The sequence below is a fragment of the Numenius arquata genome, chromosome 2, assembly GCF_964106895.1.
Source record: "Numenius arquata chromosome 2, bNumArq3.hap1.1, whole genome shotgun sequence".
NCBI classification, from domain to species: Eukaryota; Metazoa; Chordata; class Aves; order Charadriiformes; family Scolopacidae; genus Numenius; species Numenius arquata.
Window position 1 is genome coordinate 102,589,100 of NC_133577.1, and position 24,293 is coordinate 102,613,392.

Consider the following 24,293-nt stretch of genomic DNA (forward strand, 5'->3'; position numbering starts at 1 on the left):
TGGAAGTGCAATCTCTGAACTCAAATTGCAATAATAATGAAACCCCCAAAAGAGATACTTTTGAAAGATTGCAAATGAAACTGCAGAAAGTGAAAGAATTCCTTAAAATGAATAAAAGATTCTTCAATCTAATAAGTCAGAATTATAATTAAGGCACTTGGCAGATTTCATTATAACAGATCAGATACTAATTCAGTTCAGACATCCAAAGCTGCAGGGTGGAGGGTGAGGGGCAAGGAACTAACAAAAGGTATGACTTCACACTTGGAAAGAGAGTGGTACGTGATATGGCAGGCTGCAGAAAGCACTGAAGACAAAAAGAAAATGCCAAAACACAAATACACTTACTTTGGTTACAGAAGAAAATAAAAAAAAGGAAGAATGCCAAGTAAAAACTTAGGAGAACAGTCACAAAGGAAATACTGTTAGAAATAGCATAAGACAAGAAGCACATGGGATGTGGGGCCACAAATGGCATTTGCAAAACACTGTACAATGGCAGGTGATGCAGCCAAGAGCTGCCGACTAAGAGTAAGGAGAACAAAGTGACATCTAGCAAGCAAGCATGCATACATATGCACAGTGCATCAGAAAACAGTAAATGCAGCACTGCAAATCTGCTTAGAGGTGATGCCTGCAAGAACCAACCTGGAAACAGACACTCTTAGAAATAAGAGAAAGCTCTTGTGAATTGCAAGCTCAATTCAGTCACTCTCAGATAAGTGTTATTTCTGGAAAATGCTTTAAAAACATAACTGGAATCAAAGCATTGATATAGAAGATAACTAAAATTAAGAGCTTAGAATAAAGAATTAATGCTAAGGATTATAAGACTCCAAACTACAGTGGCTAAAACAGAACTTGGTGAGCTTATTTTTTTTTTTTTACTGTCCTGATTAACAGAGGTAATACAGTCTTTTAGAAATTTTAAGCTTTAAATCTTGTTCAGTAAATACCAGTACAGAAAAACATAAAAGTAAAAAATTGTGTTGATATATCAAGATACTAGTGACCTTTTATTTTTAAGATGTTTTCTCAAAGCTAGCATTATACCCTCTACTACTCCCACCTCTGGAAAAGAAGGGCAAATTGGGATGAAATGTAGTGAGATGAGTTGAAGGGTACGAGAAGCTCCAGAAAAAAAGTCTTTTCTTTTTCTTTCCAGGAGACTAATGTAGTATTTCAACCAACGTATAGCATGCAAGTAAGACTGTAAGCAACCTGTGCTTCTGCTGTCCACCTCATTAAACCTAGGCTGAGCTGTCCTGATGCCTGCCTTTCCTCTGGGAAAGGGAGAGCTGAGAAAAGCCTGAGCAACACAGCACAACAGCTGCACCACAGACAGTCCTTCCTTCTCCTTGTAGATCAGGCTCACAGGCTAACACAAGGGGAATTCAGGCTACAAGGAACAAGGCTGTCAGGAAAGGAGGAGGAAAACACTTCAGGAATTTCTATAAGGAACCAGTAGAAAAAAAGGGTCTTCCTTCTGCACTCCAGGTGCCAGAGACAAAACTATTTACCTGCCCACAGAAACAAAGCGCTCCCTAGGGAAAAGGAGAGAACTGGAAGACCCTGCTGAGAAGAGATACACATGATCAGGAGAAGGAAAAAAAGGTGTATTGGCTGGAGAGGATCACAGGGAGGTGGATTTCCTGGAGTAAGAGATACAAAGGTTATTGTGAGGAAGAGGAAAAAAAACACTAGATTGGGTTCAGAGCAAAACATCCATAAAGCAAGCAGGAGAGCTCGTTCAAATTCTCTGAACTTTTGATGGGTGTTTCAAGAAAGCCTGATGAGTTGGAGCCCACAGGAAGGAAATGGAGCCCACAGGAAAGTGGGAGAGTATCTAATTCATTGATCTTGAGTAGGTTTAATTATGTGCAATGAGCCTTTCAGCACACTAGTTTCAGGTCCTAGGGAGCTTTGGCCATTCTACCAACTGTGAATATACGCAGGGAAGCTTAACTGATAGAAACTAAATACACGAAGGAAATTTATATACCACCAAAATCAGAAGAATTTTCAGATTATATACTCTGGACATAAGCACTACAACAGAAATAATCAAATCCATTGGTAGTTCTAAATGCTCCGTTGGCAACCTAAATGATTCTATGATTCTAGATATCTCTCTATTAACAGGTCAACTCCAGTAGCACTGTGTAACCATTTAATATCATAGAAAGGACTTAATTTTTAACCCTCACTGATTCTACCAACTTACATTAACAGCATTATGATTGCACTTTTCACCCTTGTTTACTCTCTGCATTATATGATAGTATTATTCTACAAGCGTTATTTTAAGACACAAGTATACTGCCAAATAAAAGATAATATGCAAAATTTAAGAACTTCTGGACAGTCTTGAAGACTAATTTGCATAAAAGAAGAAAAAGAGTAGCATCACCTCATATCTCACCAACTTGGATATTCTCTTCTAACAAAGATTTTACTTCTTATTTGATTTGGTGGTTCTCATGATTGATTTTTTTCTTTTTTCTATAGAAATGAAAGACTGTGGATGAGTAAAGCTACTGCATACAATGTTTGATACTATGAACTTCTACACTTGCATTGTTCCCCAACCAAAATGCATTTCTTTCAGGTTTATCAAACCTTCCAATGTAGAAGTACAGAAGTTGAATCTTCCATCCTCCTCAAAGCTCAAATTCTTGGAGACATTGTAAATTCTGTTTCACATAATGGTAGCAGACACCTGAATCAAAGAATTACAGTACATTTTAGTGCCATCATATAAAGGTGTCACGTGATGAAAGAAAAAATGGGCTACGTTTACAGGTGGGGTTCCTTTGAATGCTGTGTTTAGAAGTATATTTGAGCCACTGCATAATGGTGTCTGTCCTCCTTTATAAATCCTCCTATCAACCAATGGTTGGTGGACCAGAGCCAACTCATTCATCATACATATCAAATCAGATGGCATGGCAAGAAAAATGCTCTGGAAAATCTTAAAATGTCAGCACAGCAGTAGGAATGTATGGAGAGGACCAGATTTGAATTATCTAAAGTATTCAGCATACACTCCCAAATCTATGCAGAGTTTTAGCCTGGCTATCACCCAGATAGAATTCTTTGGTGAATTTGATGACTGCTCTGGGGCACAAACCCCACCTTCTGAATTTCTGTAAAACACTACATCCCCTACAGTAAAGTGTAAAAAATGATGCTATTCTTCAGAAGAGAGATGTTTCTTTCTTCAGCAGTTATTACTTCAGAAAATTCATTACATACACAAACACATATTAGGATACCATCCTAAAAAAATTATTTAGTAGAGTTCTGCAGTCCCAGGTACTTAAGGAATTTTAAAAGCTATCAGGAAAGAGGTTCTGCCAAAAGGAGAGAAAAATACAAATTATGGTACATATTTTCTAGCACTTGCTAGAAAAACAATGGACATGTAGTTTTAACCACATAGCTAAAATACTGTAAGATGGCAACTGCTTCCTGTACTTCAGAGTAAATACACGATTTCAGCTACACATGTATGCAGTAACAAAGCAAGTAAAAGAAAAATTCACATGGAAAATAGAAACTAGATGGATAGTGTTTCTTCTAGACAGCAACACAGGTTTGACAGAAAAAATCAGGCTACAACTGGGAAATAATATTTACAGAAAAATGTTTCCTTTATCTTCAAGAAGGATACACATTGTTTCATGTCAACTGAAAAAAGTTTACAGTAAATAGTTCCAAAGAAAAAACATGGCTTGAAATCCTCCAGGATAAATCTCTCTCTGATGAGGAATGACTCAAGTTCATTAAACTTTACACAGCACATTCCTCACTGCAAAAACAACACAGAGAAAGAGGAGAGAAAAAAAAGAGAGTGCACGAGGGAGAGAGAGGGGAAGGGAAGACAGAGGGTTATTTTTAATTCCAAACCACGATATAATTCCAAATATAAATTAAGTCAAAATAACACAGCTAAGTTTTCCTTATGCTGCCAGCAGAGGTAGTTTCTTTCCTCCTCTACTTGTTATATCAGTATCATGAAAATGCTAAAACAGCAGCTGCTTTTCACAGCGCAGAAGTGAAATTAAGCAGGCTTGCTTGGCAGCTTAACTGCTGATTAGAAAAAAAATCCTTCAGTTCATAAAAGATTTTGCTCTGTGTTTTAGTGAATCAGCCTCATTCCAAATTTTGCAAAGACCCTTGCTGGCACATAGCTGATAAGCTATCGCTGCTTAATTTGGGGCTTTTTTTCCCATAAAGCATTTTTTTTGTTATGATACTTATGAGCATATGAAACTGCTAACTCATGCAATATTCACCTCAGTACTTAATACAAGCTAAAAGTATATTTTGATAGTATGGTTTATTGTCAGAATAAAGATGTAGCCACAGCAGTCAAAGATATGTTAGCAGAAATGCTTCTGTCAATCAAAATTCAAATGGTAAAAAGATTATAGAAACTTTTCATTCAGAAGGTATCTTTCCATATCTAGATGTAAATTTATAGTTATAAAAAGCCATTTTTTGTATATGCAGTATTTACAACATATATCTGCTTTCATATAGAGACTCCAGTTTCCATTTATTATACCTTAAACTGAAATGTGTCTCGTTTAGCAGGAAATCAATTCTTGCCCTTAATTCCATCAGAGTATGAGTTGTCTGCCTAGAAAGCAATACATCAACTGTAAATTTATGGCTCAATATGGATACCAGCCCACAGCTAAAAATTTGCAGATCTATATAACCAAGCACATTAAACAGTCCTCCTGGGTAACGTATAACCAGAAGTAACTCTCATAATTCAGCACACACTATGGGAAGAGCTATTATGACCACGTCTGTTCACCTTTTTTGGTCCAATCCACTTTCAAAAGAAGCTGTGCATATTGTCAACATAATGAATGAAATCACAAGACTCCTCATACATTTTAAATATCCTAAGGGGTTTCTTCACCTTCATGTGAAATCTGAGTACTGTATGCTTAAAGTGGTGTGGCTTTTTTTTTTTTTTAAATTAAATTACGCATTTTGATGAATGTGTCCTTTTATTGGCTACATCAGCATTCTCTAAAGTGCCTGAAAGTGAAAACATTCAGCAATATTATAGCTGTGTTTTCTTAGATGAGTCCGGGTTTACTGTATAATCCCTTCAAACTGCACTGGTTTTCATTACAGTAGAAGCTCTTCCCATATATCTTCCATCATGCCTTAGAGATTCTATTATTTTATTTTAGTATGAAGAACACCATAAGAAGAAAATATTTTTTGAAATGTACCATGAAACTCCTTAAGGAAGGGATTTTTACATCATTCTAAGAAAATAATCTCTGAATTCTAGTAATAGGCAAAGAGCATCACTCCATGGTAAACACAGGCTAAGAATACTGCATGTCTTCTGTTCTGTCAAATGTAGTAACACAGAATATATTTTATTCTTTGTAAAGCAAATGTTCCCAGGAATAATCCTTTTATAGAAGGAAGCTTTTCTGGGTTATTTTTATAACTGAACTAGAAAGCAACCAAGTAAGTACGTCAGTTTTGGTCAGTTCGGTATATTTAGTAAAACAAAATCTTTGTTCCTATTGTACAGCAGCCTTCAATACTGTCATGACGTTCTTTTATCAGGAAAAGGAAATCAAGTATTTGAGAGGCTGCGAATTTCCAAAGTTAAACCAATAACTGTAAAAAAGGAATCCCTTGTGTGATAAGTACAAAACCAGATTTACTCAAGTTTAAAGACCACCATTTTCTTCAATACACCTTGCTCCTCTCCCTGAACCATAAGTGTTTCTACTGATTTTAAGACACAGCAAGAAAGTATGCCAGCAGGATTTTGTAAACAACAAATAAAAGTATTATATACATTATGAATTATTAGTATGAGAAACAAAAAGAGCAGCACAGATGTGGAGTTGAGTTTTTTCTGTCATTTAGGAAAAAGTATGGAAAAATCCTATTTTGTAGGATTCATAATAAACTTTGAAGTTTGATAGCAGAATTTGAAACTATCATAAAAAAAGGCTACATAAAACCAATAGATCTGGCTACAGGCACATTTCTCGCTATATTATGGCAGTGAAGTTTAATTTTGAAAGTACATGAACCTTTCTCCTTGCTTTCTTTTGCATAGATTTCACAATGACGGTCTTCACAAATGCAAGTTGGGAGTATAAAAAAGTGGCAGAAGTGACCAAAAATCAAATAAATACACCTCATCCTAAGAGCACCATCACTAAATAATCATGGATATGAAGAATTATCATGACATTCATTTTCCTCTTCCAGAAGAGCTTTACATTAAAAATATCAGAGATTATTATTGCTTGTATTTTCACTAAAACTTCCCAAATAGAAAAGATTTATAATACAGTGCTTAGTAGATTTACAAACAGGTTGGAGGGACAGGTAGCCTGAGGAAGGAAAAGAACAGTAAGAAACCAGGAAAGAAGAAAAAAAAGCATTATTTGCTGACAGATTCAGAGAAAATTGATTATCCTAATAACTTCACTCCTTCTGAAGCTGTTCCAAACATGATGTTAAATGCAGGTATCAATAAATGAACTAAAGGTCTGAAGTTCCCATTTTAGTCAATACCATCAATGGAGCCTGGATTTTGATGTCCCAGTTCTCATTTGCCTCTTTGAGTAGAGCTGAATCTCTCTCTGTTACACTAACGCACCCAGTGTTAATGCAGTATACTATTATTCAAAGATGTAGTTTGGGATTGCACACTGGCTGAAGCCCCTGTACAAAACACTCTACGCTGTTTCAAAGTGCAAAATCCTACACAACAAGTATTTAGCTAAATATATATGTATTTAAGGAAAATAATCTTTCAATTTATCACCTGTGTGAGAACTTCAGCATTCTATTTTAAACCCTCATCATAAAATACTGCTTGAAAATCCTCTTAGATCAATGTGGTGAGAATCTAATTAAATCAAGTTACTGAACTGTATCCATAAACAGTGGTTTTAATTCTGTCAACTTAGTATCACTAATGCCATCCATAAATTTTGTCATGTTTACAAAGAAACCATGAAAAAGTCACAGTTTTGCTACATAATAAGTTATGCTCTCTTGTGTGACTTTAATGGGCTCTGTTAGGATAACAGCAGCCAGCCAATTTAAAATTTTCAGGCTTCATTTTGTTGGCATCTGTGATCCATCGGGTCATTCATTAAATTATGACCTTTTTTCCTTCTGTGTGGTTTAAGAGACAGAGAGGAAGGGGAAAATGAAAATAAAGAAAATATTGATGTAAAAACAAGAACAGTATGGAAGACCCCCAATATTATTTAATTACCTGCAAGTATAACTCATTAACAGATGCTTTATCACAACAGCCTGGAGAAGAGAAGGCTCCAGGGAGACCTTATAGAAGCTTTCCAGTACCTAAAGGGGGCCTACAAGCAAGATGGGGAGGGACTCCGTATCAGGGAGTGGAGCAACAGGATGAAGGGTAAGGGTTTTAAATTGAAAGAGGGTAGGTATAGATTAGGTACTAGAAAGAAATTCTTTACATTGAGGGTGGTGAGACATTGGAACAGGTTGCCCAGGGAAGCTGTGATGCCCCATCCCTGGAAGTGTCCAAGACCAGGCTGGACGGGGCTTTGAGCAACCTGGTCTAGTGGGAGGTGTCCCTGCCCGTGGCAGGGGTGTTGGAACTCAATGATCTTTAAGGTCCCTTCCAACTCTCCATTCTATGATTCTATGAACAGGATGAAAATTTGGCTGTAATACCGAAGAGCCCTGTTGGTCAGCTATTACAATCTCACAAAAGGAGGCTCCAAGAAACATACAGTAAAGAGTAAGATATGTCACCCTGAAATTTAAGATATAACACAAAAAATATTTTTCCTGAGCATCAGTAAAATGCACGTAAATAATCCTTAAAATTGTATAGCGAAACAAATCCAAATAATTTAATTATTATTTGGTCACCTAGTTTAGGGACAGCAGTGGAAAATTAATTTAGAAATACGTTTTTAATCTAAATTAAAATCCATGCCATTTATTTGGCCCAGCATTAACAACAAAATGTCTAAGGATAATTGATAAAAACTCATTTCTGGAAGTGCTCATTTTTCTCCATTGACTACAGAGAAATTCTGGTGAGTAGGCTTGATTTATGACATCTAACTATTAAAACAGTAGAGATAATTGGAGTAAGTTTAATGCAGAAAGCCCCCTTGAGGTAACAAAGAAATCTAAGTGGAGTTTCTTGAACAATGATGCTCTTGTCCAAAGTCAGCATCCTTAGGCATGACAAAATATAAGAAAGAATAAAATAATAGTCTAGGGGCTTCATTCTTAAGGCTTCATTGGAGACTTTTCAAATGGAAAAAAAAAAAAACACACACCAAAAACAAGTCAAAAGATGAAAAGATGCTATGAAGAGAGAAAATAGATTTGCTTGCTGGCCAACCTTAAACAGATGAGCTAGTCTGTTGCAAGCACCGAAAAAAGTGAAGTATTAATGTAACGTGTTTGTTTAAGGAAATATGCAATGATAAAATAAAGCAAAACAAAACCAAAGCAGAAGTAAAATGAAGATGTCACAACTCCTTCTCTAGAATCTCTACTGAATAGAGGCTCCACTAAAACACAGCTAGGATCAACAAAACTGGAACAGTCTCACAAAGTGTCAATCATATAACTTTGTACTCCAATACAGGCCTGTTGTCAGCGTCCTTGTTTTCTCTCTGATATTTCTGTAGGTGTTTATTAGGACTGGTTGAAAGTGGCAGGATTGACTTCCCAAGATTTACACACTTAAATGGAGCGGGGGTTGAAAAGCATTTCATTGCCCAGCAGCACACCATCTGTGGCTTGGCTAGAACACCTTGGATACAGATACAATCTAGGCACCAAAACCATTAAGTGGAGACAAACCTAAATATGTGTTTCTTTAGCACCCCTCTATATAAATCGCATAATCACATTGGTTGCAGTGCTATAAATCCCCTTCAGCTTATTAGTATCCTCCTGGAAATAACAGTCTAAGCAGAGACAGAAAACAACTTTAGAAAGAGATCTCATTTGCCTGTAAATACATAACTCACAATATTGTTGGGTTTTTTCAAACGGGCCCAAAATTGAAAAAAACTTCACATATATTTCCTATTCATTGCTAAGACACTGAATAATCCTCCTATCTGACTAGAAGCTTACCATTCTATGGGGAGGACCTTCAGCTGCTGTACACACATTCTATACAATCTGATGAACAGGGATTTTGTTTTCAAATATAACACTGTGCCATTCTAGGATCTAAAAATTTTGTATACAACATAGACCATAAACACATCTATAAATCAACACATTAAAAAACTGTGAATAGAATTTTTTAATATTTGATTATTTTTTTATAAAATGTAAAATAAATACATTTAACGTTTTCCCTTTTACTATTTTTTAAGTCTTATGACTTTCTGAACCGGTTTAAAATATATATTGGATTTGGACCCTAAGGAGAAAAAGTTTAAAGTAATCTTTTGGACTGTGGGTTGGAAGCGCAAGAAGGGGATTACAGTCTCTCTTCTTACAGGCAATATGCTCTAAGGAATTACAACAACAGGGATTCCAAATCCTTTCACAATCTGGGTTCTCAGCAGCACCAACCATTGCTTTTGTTTCAAGTCACCCAGGGAAAGGAGAAAACAACAGACTTCTATAAAGAGCACACACGCCTAACAACTTTTGCAATGGGTGTGAGTGATATGTTGCAGTCATTCTGCTACTGCATGCCAGCTGTTTCAAAGTATGGCCTCTGTGTATCCGTAATTAATATTTCCCAAATGGATGATGCAATCTGAAATTAGTCTACAAATATTACATATGCATAATAAGCATTATTAAATTATTATGCAAGTCTCTTATTTTTCAGCATGTGTATCATAGATAATTATTTTCTTTTTAGTAATAACCTCACCAATACACAGCCATTAATAATTTTGCTATTACGGTTCACAAATTCCTAGTGTGGCTGATTTTCTTCCAAAGTTAATGATCATTTTGAGTATCAGCCATTCATACTAGTCTACATTTGTTCCCCTTTTGTACTTGGATCAAACTTCCATAGCAATTTCCAAAATCAGTTTATTCTTAGAAAGCACATGGGAGACCCGTTAGGAATATACGAATACAGGAATCATAAGCCTATTCTGTTCAAAGTACATGTTGAAGAAAAGGTTCTTCATGAGATAACATTAAAAATTGTACAACTTTTATCGTCATATAGATCAAGCTCATGACAAAAGCCGTATTGACGGGTTTTATTTGCTCACTTTGTCAACTGCAAGTATGAGACAAAAATAGTAGAACGTTTACTGAGCCCATTCCAGTATCAGCCACATTACTATTAATATATCCTAAAGCAGAAGTATAACTGGTAGGTTAGAGATACTGAAAATGGATTATTTCTAGCCTGAAGTAATGCTTTGTGCTAATAAGACCAAATACTCTGTGCATTTTGTCTGAACACCAGGGACTGACACAGGTTTGCTGGCCCTGCCACTACCTACTAGAGAATGTACTTGTTGCTGCAATTGTTAAAGCTCCTCCTGAGCTTTAACAAACAGTACACAGCTGCACACAGGAACTGGAACAAGCCACACAGTAGAGCTAAATGTAGTTGCTAGCAGAAATTTCTGGAATAGCCCAGGAGGGCTTTTACAAATCAGGACATGAAGAGTCCCTTCAAATTTAAATTTCCCTTGGCGGTTAACCGCTGCTGCATTAGCGAATCTTGTGAACTGAAAAACCCTGCTGAGTAGCCTTGCATATAGTTATAACACCGCTGAAATCCTAAACACAACTGTTCCAGTCTTTGCAACTCTAACTATTTTCAAATGTGTCAATTCATTCACATTCATACTGGAGAGATATATTATGTTGTACCTGATCACTAACCACCGGTAAAAGCTGATTAAAGCACGCACATACAAAAACTGTTAAGTGTTATAAAGGAGAAACGTGGAAACTATTTGGAATTAGACAGCTGGAATAACGGTGGCAGATTTTAGAAAAGTGGAAGACAACAGCTTCTAAACTGCAGACCACAGTCCTCCAGTTTTAAGGTAACACAACACAGAACCAACTATCACACTGTCTAAATACTTACATAAACCTCAACCTAGTTCATGCATTCGCAAACTCTGTAATCTCTACAGCATCCGTAACGGCCACAGTATTACAAATGAGAATTTACCAGAAGAACTGGAAGGCCAGCTACTCAAACTCTACCAAAGATTACCTCTGAGATAATGCCTCAAAAAGGATAATGAAAGAGGAAATAAAGAGGAGGAAACATTCTATAGGAATGTGCTTAGTTGTTTCAATTATCACAACTAAGAAGCATCTAGACAAAGTTCCATCTATTAAGATGCACTTCTTTTTTCTAAATTTGGGTTAGGCATTCATAGGTCCTTTGTTTTGCTCAATAAGGTTTAACTTAACATTAGCTAACACATTTTCACAACATCATAAATTTCTCCCAGTAAAGATTCATCCTAACATCACACCTTCTCATCGCTGTCAGTTTTAAAACATGCAGAATGAGGTGCCCTCTCTCTCAACTAAGCAGTAGTACTACAGTCCTGCTGATGCACAAAAATCACTGTCTGACCACAGAAAAACATAAGGTTTCATGCAGTAAAGGTGACAAGTGTTAAATCAACATACTTAACAAATCTAGCTAACATTCAATACTACAGTCCAGATATCAAGGGATAATGTAAAGGTGAAACATTATCTTAGAAGGTCACAAGGGGCCCATGAAAGATTATTGTTCTTACAATTTTCTGGCTTTGCAAGGTATTTTAAACATATTACAATAAACATACGTCAACTATACCTACAACGCCCTTCAATTCTCAAAGGTGTGCATGCTGTTCCTACGGAGTAGTGGTTATACTGCCCCAGAACAATCTATGTTCTTCACAAATTTTACAAAGAAATCACAGCTCACAATGAGGAAAAAGTAGTTAACAACAAAGTTGACATTTCACATTCTATAGAAGCTGTTCCTATTTAAGTCAGAGATCTGAAACCATCTCATCATACGCTATTTGGAACAATGAATATAAGTCTCTAACTCTGTCTCATGGATTCAGCTAAGCTATTATCAATTAAGGATATGGAATATAATTTGTAATTAAGTTTTCCCCTTTAATGTTAAACAGATAAGCCTTTGAACTCAAGGAAAGTGCAAACGAATACAAATCTGCTGTAGAAAAAAATACTACTGTCAGTGTCCTATAGGACTGAGGAACACACTGTGCATGATCACGCATTTAAATATCTTCCAACAGTATCTCTTTACTAAGGTCAAACTCGGCACCAGTTTAAAAATAGACTGTTCTGAGGGCAGAGGGGCTCTTACGCAGACGCAAACATCACAGCAGCCCTTCTGGGTGTACAGGATGCTATTAGCTTTTGCTTGCTGACAATATACTTCCCTTTATATGGCAAGACCACACTTCTCTCATTACAGTTGCCCTAGTTCTTGAAACATCAAAGTTATTGTTCTGAGAATGCCACTAATTTGTCCCTTAAAGCAAACATATAAACCAACACATAACACAAGAAATATGCTCACTAGGTATCTCTTTTTTGCCTTAAGTTATACACTATTAATTACTGAAACCTTAAATGGCATTATGCTATGGATCTCGGTTTTAAGTGAATTATGATTTTAAGGTTTTACTTCTACCTTTTTCCCTTGCCCAAACTTCTATTTATATACTACTTTTTTACATTTCACAACGGTGAACTTCATGAAAGGTGCATTTTATGGAAGAAGATACCTACACTACCAGGGAAAAATCTGAGCTGAGTGACTAGAGAGTAACAGACTAGATCATTCTGCTCCGTACTGCCAGACAGGTCAAGTTCAAATCAATTTAAGCTCTATTTATGAAATAAATAAAAATATTCTTGTAGATTCTTCCTACATCAAGTCACTAAATTACAGCCATGACACTAAGATTTGTTGGTAACCCCTCTCTTTGCTTTCAGTTTTCCATCACATTAAATTTTTTGCCTTCATTTTAGGTGTCTTTTGTACTATATTCCTGACACATTTCTCTCTGATTTACAGTCAAAATGTTGACCCTGTCCCCTATGAATGAATCCAGTCAGACTTAATTGAAAATTTAACAAGTGAGCAAACAATTACTTGTGTACTTTTCCATGCTCCTCTTCTCACTTCGGAACTGCTCTCCACATACATTTGCAAAGCTGTTCCCTTTATTATAGTATGTTAAACATGACCCACCGTTCAGGCATCTGCACGCAGGTTGCCACTCTCCCCTCTCACTGTTTCGCCACACGCATCTGCCTGAGTCTACTCATTGTTTCTCCTTTTGAGAATTTACAATCTAGTTATAAAACCCAAATGCAATCTTACCATTCTCTGTATGTTCAGCTATCAACACAACAGGCTTCAAGACTGGGCTTTTTGGCATCCGCTAGAAGACAAATATCACAACCACATCTACAAAATAAGAGGCTTTTAGAAACTCCACTTCCATGCTATAAAGCAAATTAAAACCATCATAATGCATGTTGTAAACACTAACTGGTAGTATGTTGACTTCTAACTTTGAAAGGGTATAGCAATTATCTCTCATATCTTAAAAGTTCCATTGCTGAAATTCCATTTGATGTAGACAAACAGAATAATTCAGGTTGGAAGGGACCTCTGGGCATCATCTACTTCAACTGCTGGCCAAAACAGATGTAACTTCAAAGGCAGATCAGGGTGCTCGGGCTTCTGCCAGTCAAGTTTTAAACATCTCCAAGGATGGAGGTTTCATAGTCTCTCTGGCTAATGACTTAACCATTCTGATTGTGCATTTATTTTTCTTCCTTATATCTGCAATTCTGACCACTGTCTCTTGCGTCTTTGCTGTGTGCCTCAGAAGAGTTTGACTTCATTTCTCTGTAACTAATCCAGAGACAGATAGTTGACAACAGCAGTAAGGTCCCCTCTCAGCTGAACAAATACATAAGCATGTATTTAAAGATAAATTCTGTTCAATTGCACTTTCCAGAAGCAGCTGATTGCACATAAAAAACCTAATGTTACATTCATGAATACAGCCTAATATAATTTCCCTAGAAAATACAGTGATGATAAGGTTAATTATAATTTTAAACCTGATAATTTGCCATTCCCTTGTTTTTGCCTTTGCTAACAGGCTGAAAAAACAGAAAACAAGGCCAAGACTCTGCTTATTACATGCAAAAATATTCATGTCCACAACATACTCAGCACAGGTCAAGACCCGTGTTTTTTCTTCCAACTTCACCAATTAGATTGAAAATAAATATTTTTGATGTTAAGCAGAATTCACTTTGTCAGCATATGTATAGTTCATTGAAAGATTCCTAGAAGTAACATTCTGCAGTTAATATTTATGGTTGCTCATAATACAACCGACTAAACTGGCTTAGGGGAAGTTATTACTAAAAGATATGAAGTCAGCTGTGGCAGTATTTAAACTATAATTTGTCCAAGAACACACTGTATGAAATGCCCCATATAATAAAATATCACCTCAGTATTTCCCAGACTGTACACAAAATAAAAGTAGCCTAATTGCACAAAAGGCTAAAATGTATTTAGATATCTTTTTGCATGCTCAAAAACCACAGAACAACCAATTTCATTTGTTTAATAGCTTATGTCCAGGACTTTAAAAAAATAAAATAAAAATGATCAAGCTTCATCTCTTAAGAAAAACTAATGCATTCTAGGTTTCAAGCATTGCTAAATCACATTATAACATCCTATATACATTTCTCTGTTAAAGCTTTCATACTATTGCAGGTAACAGAACTTAGCATTGGAATATGCAAGCCTTGATGTTAAGGAACTGTAAGTCTTTGAAAGAGAATGGTTTCATACAGAGAAGAAAGGGTAAGCTCATCTGCAGAGCGGTTGTACAAAAAAGATTTTTCATTACTCCCTCTCTTTTTAGGTATAGAACAACTTCTTCAGAACAGAAGTTGATACAGCATCTTTAGAGCCAAAATGTGTATTACTCTTGAATCATTCACAATTCAAGTAAAGCAGTATGAAAGGCAAGATCTTAATCTAGTGACAAGTTTATCTTAAACTGAATCTATTATTTCATCAATTCAGCACTCTGAATTTCATCAGTTCAGTGGAACCTAAGTTTAAGTACTTAAGATACGTATCTTCTTTAGGAATCATAGCTGGTGCATTGGCTTCCTCATAAATCCTTTACCTTCAAGGGAAGGAAGTTACTTTACTTTCAACAAACTATCAGTTTACTTTCAGTTTAACAATCCTCTAAAGCTTCAAGCTATCCTGTCTGTTCAGCAGATGGAGTACACATTCAAAAATTAGGGTCCATCTATACTTCCCATAATCAAAAATCCACTTGATATTTTTGTGCAAGGATAACCATATGAATACCCATGACTGTTTTTATCCTATACCATCATAGATGTTCGGTACGAATTTACTTAGGAGGAGGCATCCAATCAGAATACCCTATAGAGAATGAGCATTGGAATTCCCCGTTAGTTGCTGAAACAATCGTATTTCCTGCCTCTTCCAGCAATGAGGTTGTGTAGACCATTTCACTGACTTGTAAAACCTTTCCTAGCTCTAGGTACCTACAAGCAATGCCAGCCATAAATAACCAGTAATTACTTCTCAGTTGTTGGAAATGTACTGAGAAAAAATATATCAAGTATTTCCCTATCAGAGTTGTCAATTTTCTTAAGGTTAAAGAAAAAGAAAGTTTAGGAAAAATATGCTGTTACCTTTTTGTACGTACATCGCAGCAGGCATTTATATCACCAGATTCTGCTGAAAGCAAAGCAAGTTCCTAGCATCTAAATTATAAATATTTCAAAAGGCAGAAGTGACATTTTTCTAAACCAAGGCAGGTTTCAAGCTCCTTTGCTCAACATGACCTTCACAGGGCGGTCAGCCATCACACTAAGGCACAGTTACAGGATCAGAAGCAGCTTTTCAGCCAATCAAATCTCGGCTGTAATTTCCACAATATTTCAAGCAGCTGCCCACTTACACCCAGGATCTCCAACATACTATGATTGCCCATCATCAAGAACAGTAGGAAAACCTATTCTATGCTGTTCCCTCTTCTATTGAATAGAGGCAGGTAAAAGTCATTTCATTTGTTAAAATAGAGGTTTTTTTCCACCTTCTCATCTTCGTGTGCCTGATCACTAAGTGAAGTAAAAATAAATCAATCGAATGAACGAATAAATTAATTTTGAGATTGAAAATTACTGTTAACTGTCCTCCTTCAGCAGAACACAGGTCCTCCTTATGTATTAATTAGCTGCTAACACCTTATCTGATCACCTTACAACTTAAAGATCACAACAGAACCCAGTTTTTCTCCCACCTTTCTTGCTTTTCAAAGAATCAGACGTATATTTATATTTGGATGAAACTTCAAACAGAAGCTTCTTGTTTCTATTTTTCACATCCTAAATTGGCTGAGTTGCAACATAACCATAACGTGCAGTTATTCCATTGTAAATATAGATGGGCCAAGAAGAAAAATACTTAAGGAGTACTGATCAGTAGATGATCCTGTACAAAACAGCTTTAAACTTGATGCTGTTGAATTGGTACTGAGGTTGGTAAAACACAATTTCCCTCCACCTTCACTAGAATATATCTTAGTGAAATTTTATGCTACTTAGCAGTTAATTCATTCAAATATCACAGACTGTGCATCTGAGTTTAATTATTTTGTCAAGTCTCTCAATGCTGTATTTTAAATGAAAAGCAAAGGCTACAAGCAGAAGGAAAAAAAACAAAACCAAACCAACAGCAAAAGACATGGTAATAGTGATTTATAGTTTTCCAAGTTGCACCCTTCAGCCAATATAAGAGCAATACCTCAGACGAGAACTGATGAAATTATCTTATGAATAGTCATTAAGATTAAATTATGTTCTAAATAGTATGAATTCACGTTTTAAACAGAGTTTCTGACAACCACACTGATGTCCATAAATTTATTGAAGGGATGCTAGCTAGAATAAACTGATTCAGGTAATGGTCTTCTGTAATTAAATCCCAACATTTGCTTTTAGAGCCAAAATTACTGATCTTATAGCAAGGTTCCAGATCCACTTATATCCTGTCAAGTACCTGATGTAGATTTAATAATTTCACCTGACATATGTTGCTGTGATAGAATGACAATTTCTTCCTTTTTTAATTACCAGTTGGCCACATTCTGGTTTTCTGGTTTATGTTAGCTTAATGTATATAAGCTTAATGTTTGTTTCTGTCCGATTAACTTAACATGGTAATCAATGAAGCGGTTTTTAGTAAATTTGCAATGTAGTATCTAATGGATACTCTAATAAATATTCAACAAGCAACAATTTGTTTCTTAATGCAATAGCAAGGTTCTTAATTCAATAGCAAGGCTGATAAAATCAAAATCAACCAGAATGTGAAGTTCTCACTGGCAAAACTTATAGCAATACAGTACTCTTCACAACCAACTAACACTTCTTTCACAAATGGCCTAGGCCATCTAACTGACTTCCATGTAATTAACCTTTTAGTAAGAAAATATCTTTATTTTTAATTCTCCAAATTGCAATTTGGCCACTAAAGAATCTGTAAGCCATAACAGTCATATATGTTACTTTCTGGCCTAAAGATTCTAGCCAGACTCTCTCAAGCCATTATTCTTGTAATCAAGTCTTGTAAACTTCCTACTCATATCCACAGACTTTAATTTAAATACCCATAACTTTAACCACAACAACTTCTTTCCTCCACATCTGCTCAGTTTCCACAATATTACAATAATTGCCTACTTAAACCCATCCAGAGCACTTCATAATATAACCAGGGATGATGTACGCTATCTGAAAACTTGCTTTAGAAAATTGATTTTACTTTATAAATACAAGATGCAAGTCTTTCTTTCACCAACAGTATTAGCACACTGCTATATAGTATGATATCTGCTCTAAGAATAGATTGTAACAAAGATAATAAAAGTAGAACTACATATTTGATTTTTATCAGGAAAAGATATGGGTTTTTTTTTCCCAACTAAAAGAACAGAATAGGAAAAGATTTTCTGAGGTCATTGAGGCACAGAAAGTAAAGTGATTATTTAGCTTCTATGTCAGCACAACCTCCTTTGCAGTGTCCTACCTGCCAGAAGACAGATGACTTGGTACAGGGACCTAAGTACAAACAAAAATAGAATAGAAATTGGAAGACTTAAGAAGGTCAGGCTGAGGAATTCGTAAAACGTTGTACAGTACTTTAGTCAGAAACAAGCTTTCTTAAAAATAATGCAAGAACCATTAAATATCTATTCATGTTACATCTATCAGAATTTAGTAAGAAATCTTTTCATAATTACAAGTACTGATTCAAATTCAAGGCAGTTCCTTCAATAAGTACCTTCTTACTGATTTTTATTTTTCTAGGCTAGACTTATTAATGAAATTCCAATTAGTGATGTTTTATGAATAGTATGTATTCATTTCGCACCATTTGAGAACTCTTGTTTCCATGAACTGAACAGGACCCCATTCCTTCAAAATTTGCATTATTCAGATTTGTGTGAACAGGCTGGAACTTGTTGAATCATCACATAAAATCATCACGGCAACTATCTTCCAATTCTCATTTCTGAATAGATATCAACGAGGGATACAGGAGCAGAGACAACCTCACACGCAGGACCTCGTCTTCCTCCAGAATGTTTATTTACACTGAATTTTTCAGAGCTCAAACACATATAACCTTACACAAAAATACATAGCAGCTACCAAAAGTAAGGGAGTTTGTTGCAAGGCCTGAACATAACCTTTAGCCAGAGGAAGCAGTGACAGAAGCTACTTAACATCCTTCATCAGGGTAGGAGATAGGAAGTAAGCTTTTTTTTTTTTAATGTCAAGGAATTTTCTATGTAAAAAGTTGGTTTTGCACTTAAAGCAATTATCCTTTTATACAAGAACTCATAAGAAGCTGACAAAATATACAACATTTATTTCCTTAACATGTTTTAAAATATAATGCCCATTTTCAGTTAGCTATTATAGTTCAAAACTTTAGAAGAATGTTACCATTCAGAATGTACAGAACAAACAGCACTGATTCTCAATCTTTTACCAGATTACATTAGCATAGCTATTTTTATTTAATGCATAAGCACACATTCTAAATTAGTTCTGGAGGGACACCTGGCAACCTACCCATCAAGTAGGTTCCCGTTCTCAGTCACACCTTGGAGAAGGTTTTCTCTCTGTTACAGAAGTAACATAACCACCAAATGCTAAAATTAGTATCTGTGAATATTTACAGCCTTGAAATTTCATCATTCAAAATCTAACACCCCTATATATACTGCAGTTGCTGTTAGCTCCTTTGCTAAAAACCTATTAAACAAGTAAAGAACAAGATGAGGTCCAAATTTTTAATTATCTTAACAGTATTAATTCAGACATTTAAAATGGTTTTTTGTGTCTTAATTTCAAAAGCTTACTTAAATTTTGTCATATAGGTAAAATACTCATTCTACATACACATGCTGATTTTTGCAGTCTTCTACAGGTTGCAACAACTTTTTTCTACATTAAGACAGGAATTTTTGGATAAAGAGAGGGCAAGGTTTTACATTGGATATAAGGTTTTCAGTAGAGACAAGCAAAATTAATTCTAGAGCTACAAATCACTCTTTGGCAACATCTTTTTACACCGCTACCTGCATTTGTACACAGCAGAAATCAAATTACATATAGGTAATATAGGTAAGCTGGCAAAAATGACCATTAATACACAACAGAAGAGCGCTACCTCGGTTAGTATCAGGATGCGCAGTTGCAGCATATATTCCCAAGGAGCCGCATGAGCTGTACAGCCCATGCTGCGATGCACACTGCTACAGCTACAACGCTGTTAGCGTTCAAACTTTACAGGGTAAAACCAGCTGGGAGAAGTCTACACATCCTATAACTCATTCTGCAGTATCTGATAAAGTTCTACACAATTGTTGGGATCTACCTCAGCAGAGCTCTTACAAAACAAAATGCCTGTTTCGCAGCAAAAGTTATTGAAAGATCAAGGTCTGACTGGCAAAAATACGCATTCATTCATCTTTTAAAGATGATCTTCTGTGCCACATGACTATATTGTCTCTTTGAAGATAAATAAATGCATTTCCAAACCAAAGAAAATAACACACTTCTTTTTTTGCATCTGTTTAAGAGACGCCAAGGTAGTATTCTGGAACAAATAATAGTGGAAATTATTTCATTTACTGAAAAAATATTCCTGCTTTGATTTTTAATTTATTAAGTCTCAGTAATATAGCAGTATCTAAACTAAGCAGTCAAGCAAGTGATCAAATTAAGGATGATATAATTTCCCTTAGTTCTGCACCAACTAAAAATTGTGAGTTCCAAAGTTATAACATGTAACACTGAGCTCTCTTAATTCTGGTAGCAATAAACATGAGTTCAAGCTGAAAGGAAAAACATTATCTTATAACATCTTCTAAAGAGCTGAGTTAAGATTTACCTATTTGTAAAGCACTAAACTGCGAGTAAACAAATCATTCTTTGCTACCAACTTATTCTCTCCATTGGTTTTATCTGACTCTAATTTTATACTTTTAAGGGCTAATGACATTCTAAATATTATGTCTAACACCAGCTATATGCACATGTGCACACACAGTGGCTAATTTCACAGCTGTGGTTGGGATGCATAGTTACATCTACATCAGATGCAGGGATGGGGATGAAGGAAACACATGACACGTTTCCATAAACATGCAATCTACATTTAATACCTTAACCAGGCAAAAACACCACCAAGTGCTTGGGGACAGAGTGCTCATGTTATCAAAGTCAGCAAATAACAAAAATGTGTGTTCATCAAGCACTAGACTGGCTGCGAGAGAAAAAACTTTCAGATCTGCAAGCAGTATCGCAAGCATAATCACAGGCTGATTGATCCTCTCTTGGGGCACCCAGGGTCACCAAGACTAACTCATCTCTTTGTTCCAAGGTTTAGCTGTTAGCCATCTACTTACACTGGACTTTGCCAGCTGGGATCTCAACAATCCCTTTTAAGAGTTGTGATAGAAACAGCACCCACCCAGAATGACATAGTATTTCTGATGGTATGAAGAAAGCAAAGCTTGAATGGCCCTGGTCAAGATGCCATGAAGGAATACTTGACCTCAGCTCTTGTTCCGCAAAAAACCACCCTCCCGCAACCTCACAGCTATTTTCTACTATGACTTGGGAAAGAGGAGACAGTGGAGAAATGTTAAGCAGCCAAGTAGGATATGAAAGAAGGTTTACATATCCATCTGCCTATCTCAGTCACACCAACACTTTTTCATCTGAATTTCTGACAGGAACAGTAAAAGCAGCTGATGGGAGACTGGCCTTCCCTGTTCATGCCTTGCCTAAATCAGCCAAATCCTCTAAGGGCCACCAAGTAAAACTCATTGCATATACAGAGGATAACTATTCACTGGTGAGTTATAGAACTCATAGGTAAACAATCAAAATGAAAATGATAAAAATACTAACCCATTTACACAATAAAAGCCTCGTGTACCAGAAGTTAAGCCTCAAACAACTCGTGTGGATATAGAATTACATTCAGATACTATATCCTGCAAGTCTTTACAACACAACTAAAAACTTCACTTTACAATAAGCTAGTACGCCAAAGCTGCTTCTAAAAAACCCATATCATGAAGTACCTAAGAACTTAAAAGTTGATATGAAAATATTGAAGGATATTTTATGTATCAAAGCTATTGAATAGATTATTTTTACATTGTTTAACTTCCTTTGTATTGTTCTTTCTGAATTCTCTAGTCTGATTATTCATTGTACTTCCCCAAAGATTAGGAAAAACCTCAGTACAGTGCATAAATACAACGTGACTTCTTCCACGTGCGTGTACCTCCACCAATACAAGGCAAATTTTTCAAAACACATGAAAAAACCCACAGCATCTAAAATATTAGTTATCATGCCCAAACATACAGAAAAGTGAAAGCAATCAATGCAGATGACTCAGATGGTACCACAAACCTTCAAGAAGTATAACAAGAATGCAACTATTCATTCTGTTTTCTTATCAGACAACATGCTCATCTTCTGTTCAGTCAATTAATTACTAATCAGTTACATTCACTGTTTTAAACTACCACCAAAGCATGACTTGGACATGGGGATGCACACTCAGACAGAATCAAATTTTACAAGCAGTCATTAAGTGACCTGAAATTGGTGTTGGAAACATGAATAAATTCATATTTGTAGCTAGACCATTTACAGAAAATCTTACATGTCAGACAATAAAACAGACCATAAAGTATATTTTTAAGTTTCTAACAAAAGTAGACCACATGTAAGAGTTTGCTTTAAGAGCTGGTAATGAAAATTGCCATATAAATTACCACTATAGTGAAGAGGTAGGCAAAAAAATGGGACAATTAGAAGAGATATACGACAAAAGGAAGCCAGATAATATAGCTTCCAAAGACAGCTCTGTTATTATCTACATATTGTGCATTTCACTCACAAAACTAAAACCTTAAACTATCCAAGCATGTACTATGAGCATGTATTATATCATTGTGTCAGTTACGCACACTTTGACATTTCATTTCTATATTACATTAAGGCTGAAATGGAGTTCTGTCCTCTCTTAGTCTTGAATATTTTCAACAGCGAAACACTGCCACCTTTTGGCTGGATACATAGACCTCCCCATTATAATTGTAATTTTTTTTTTTTTTTTGCTACATTTGTCCTTTACGGAGACAGCTGTATTCTTGCGATCTTATTTTAACATTTATTCAGCAGCCAGATTTCTCCAGAAAAAAAAAAAGTTAGTATTAATTGGTAAAGAAACATTACTTTTCTCACAAATATGGCTGCATAGCCAAACAACTCAAAAAGTACATGCCATTAAGTCACATAAAATTTTATCTGTTTTCTCGCTTTATCTCACAGCTCTTTTTTCTTGGCAGTTTTGGTAAACATATATACCGTATCTATCACATAATATCTTACATTTCTTTTAAGTAAAAACTTGGTAATGCATTCTTCAAACTGAGTTTTGAAAACTGATTATAGGAATAACAATAATGCATTATTTAAAAATTTGTGTGCCTTGTTCATATATATACTTAGTATTCTACATTAAATATTAAATACCAATGGTTCAACATTTATATAAACATATATTGAAATACATGCAAAATTACTTACACCAATGACACAATGTCCCCCCGTTGTACATCATAATTTCGAATGCTCCAGTGGTTTAAAAGCACTACATCAGATGCTTGTCTTCCCCCAGGATTCAAAGAAGGCTGAGAAAGTGGGAAAAAAACAACTTTCGATCTACATTTCCTCTATGAATCTTCCACCTAACTCTCATTCCATCAACAGGTGCAATCCATTAAAATCAGTAAAAATGTATCCACTGAAGAATCTGTTGTACCCACCCATGATCTGTTGCATTCTGGGAAATATAGGTTTTTATTATATGCCATGTTAAACGTCATTCATTCATGACAAAGTGTAGTTCACATCTTTCAATGCACTACTGCATGCAAATTAAATTACACGTATTTATGACAAGCCTGATGAAAAGAAGTTATTGCCTTTACTGCATATCATTTAATACTAAAAACAAAGGAGAACCAAGAACACTAAGTCCCAGAAAAAGCAACCTTTCTGTAGGCATCTTATTGCTCATACAAGCACAATGCACTAAAAATGAAATACATAACTTGTAACAATACTAATCTCAGCACCCTTTACAAAGGGAAAAAATCAAATCCTACACCTACAGCATATACTAACTCTGCCAGTAAACGTGGGCCTTCCGTAACAGGATACTAAGAAGTATGAACTCTCACAGAACCATACAGTGAAATGAGACCGTTCACTAACCTCAATATTAAAACAACCAAGTAATTAATTAGTACAGAGTATTAGGAGGTACACAGAACTGTACGTAATCCCTTTGTGTGACAGGGTACCAAACCAGGGTACCTGGTCAATGCTGGCTCTGAGTTAACCCATCAGAGAGGGCAGAGGAAGTTAGTAGCCCATCACAGTACTACTGTCTTCATTGATTTTTGCAAGGGTTATCTCAATACAAATACTCCTTTTACTAGACAGAAAGTATGTAGGAGTAACCCAGGCTAAAAACTATGCTCCCAAAGCGGGATGGATACTTGGTATTTATTTTTAACTTCAAAAGTGATTTAAAA

General features: G+C 35.7%; 1 protein-coding gene across 1 annotated transcript in view; it reads right to left on the bottom strand.

Moving 5' to 3' along the window:
- The window catches only part of IMMP2L (inner mitochondrial membrane peptidase subunit 2), a 476,967-nt gene that overhangs the window by 435,476 nt on the left and 17,198 nt on the right, over window positions 1-24,293 (bottom strand). The window contains exon 3 of the mRNA XM_074162367.1: window positions 23,281-23,384. Coding sequence (XP_074018468.1) covers window positions 23,281-23,384 — 104 coding nt within the window. The remainder of the gene's footprint in view (window positions 1-23,280; window positions 23,385-24,293) is intronic.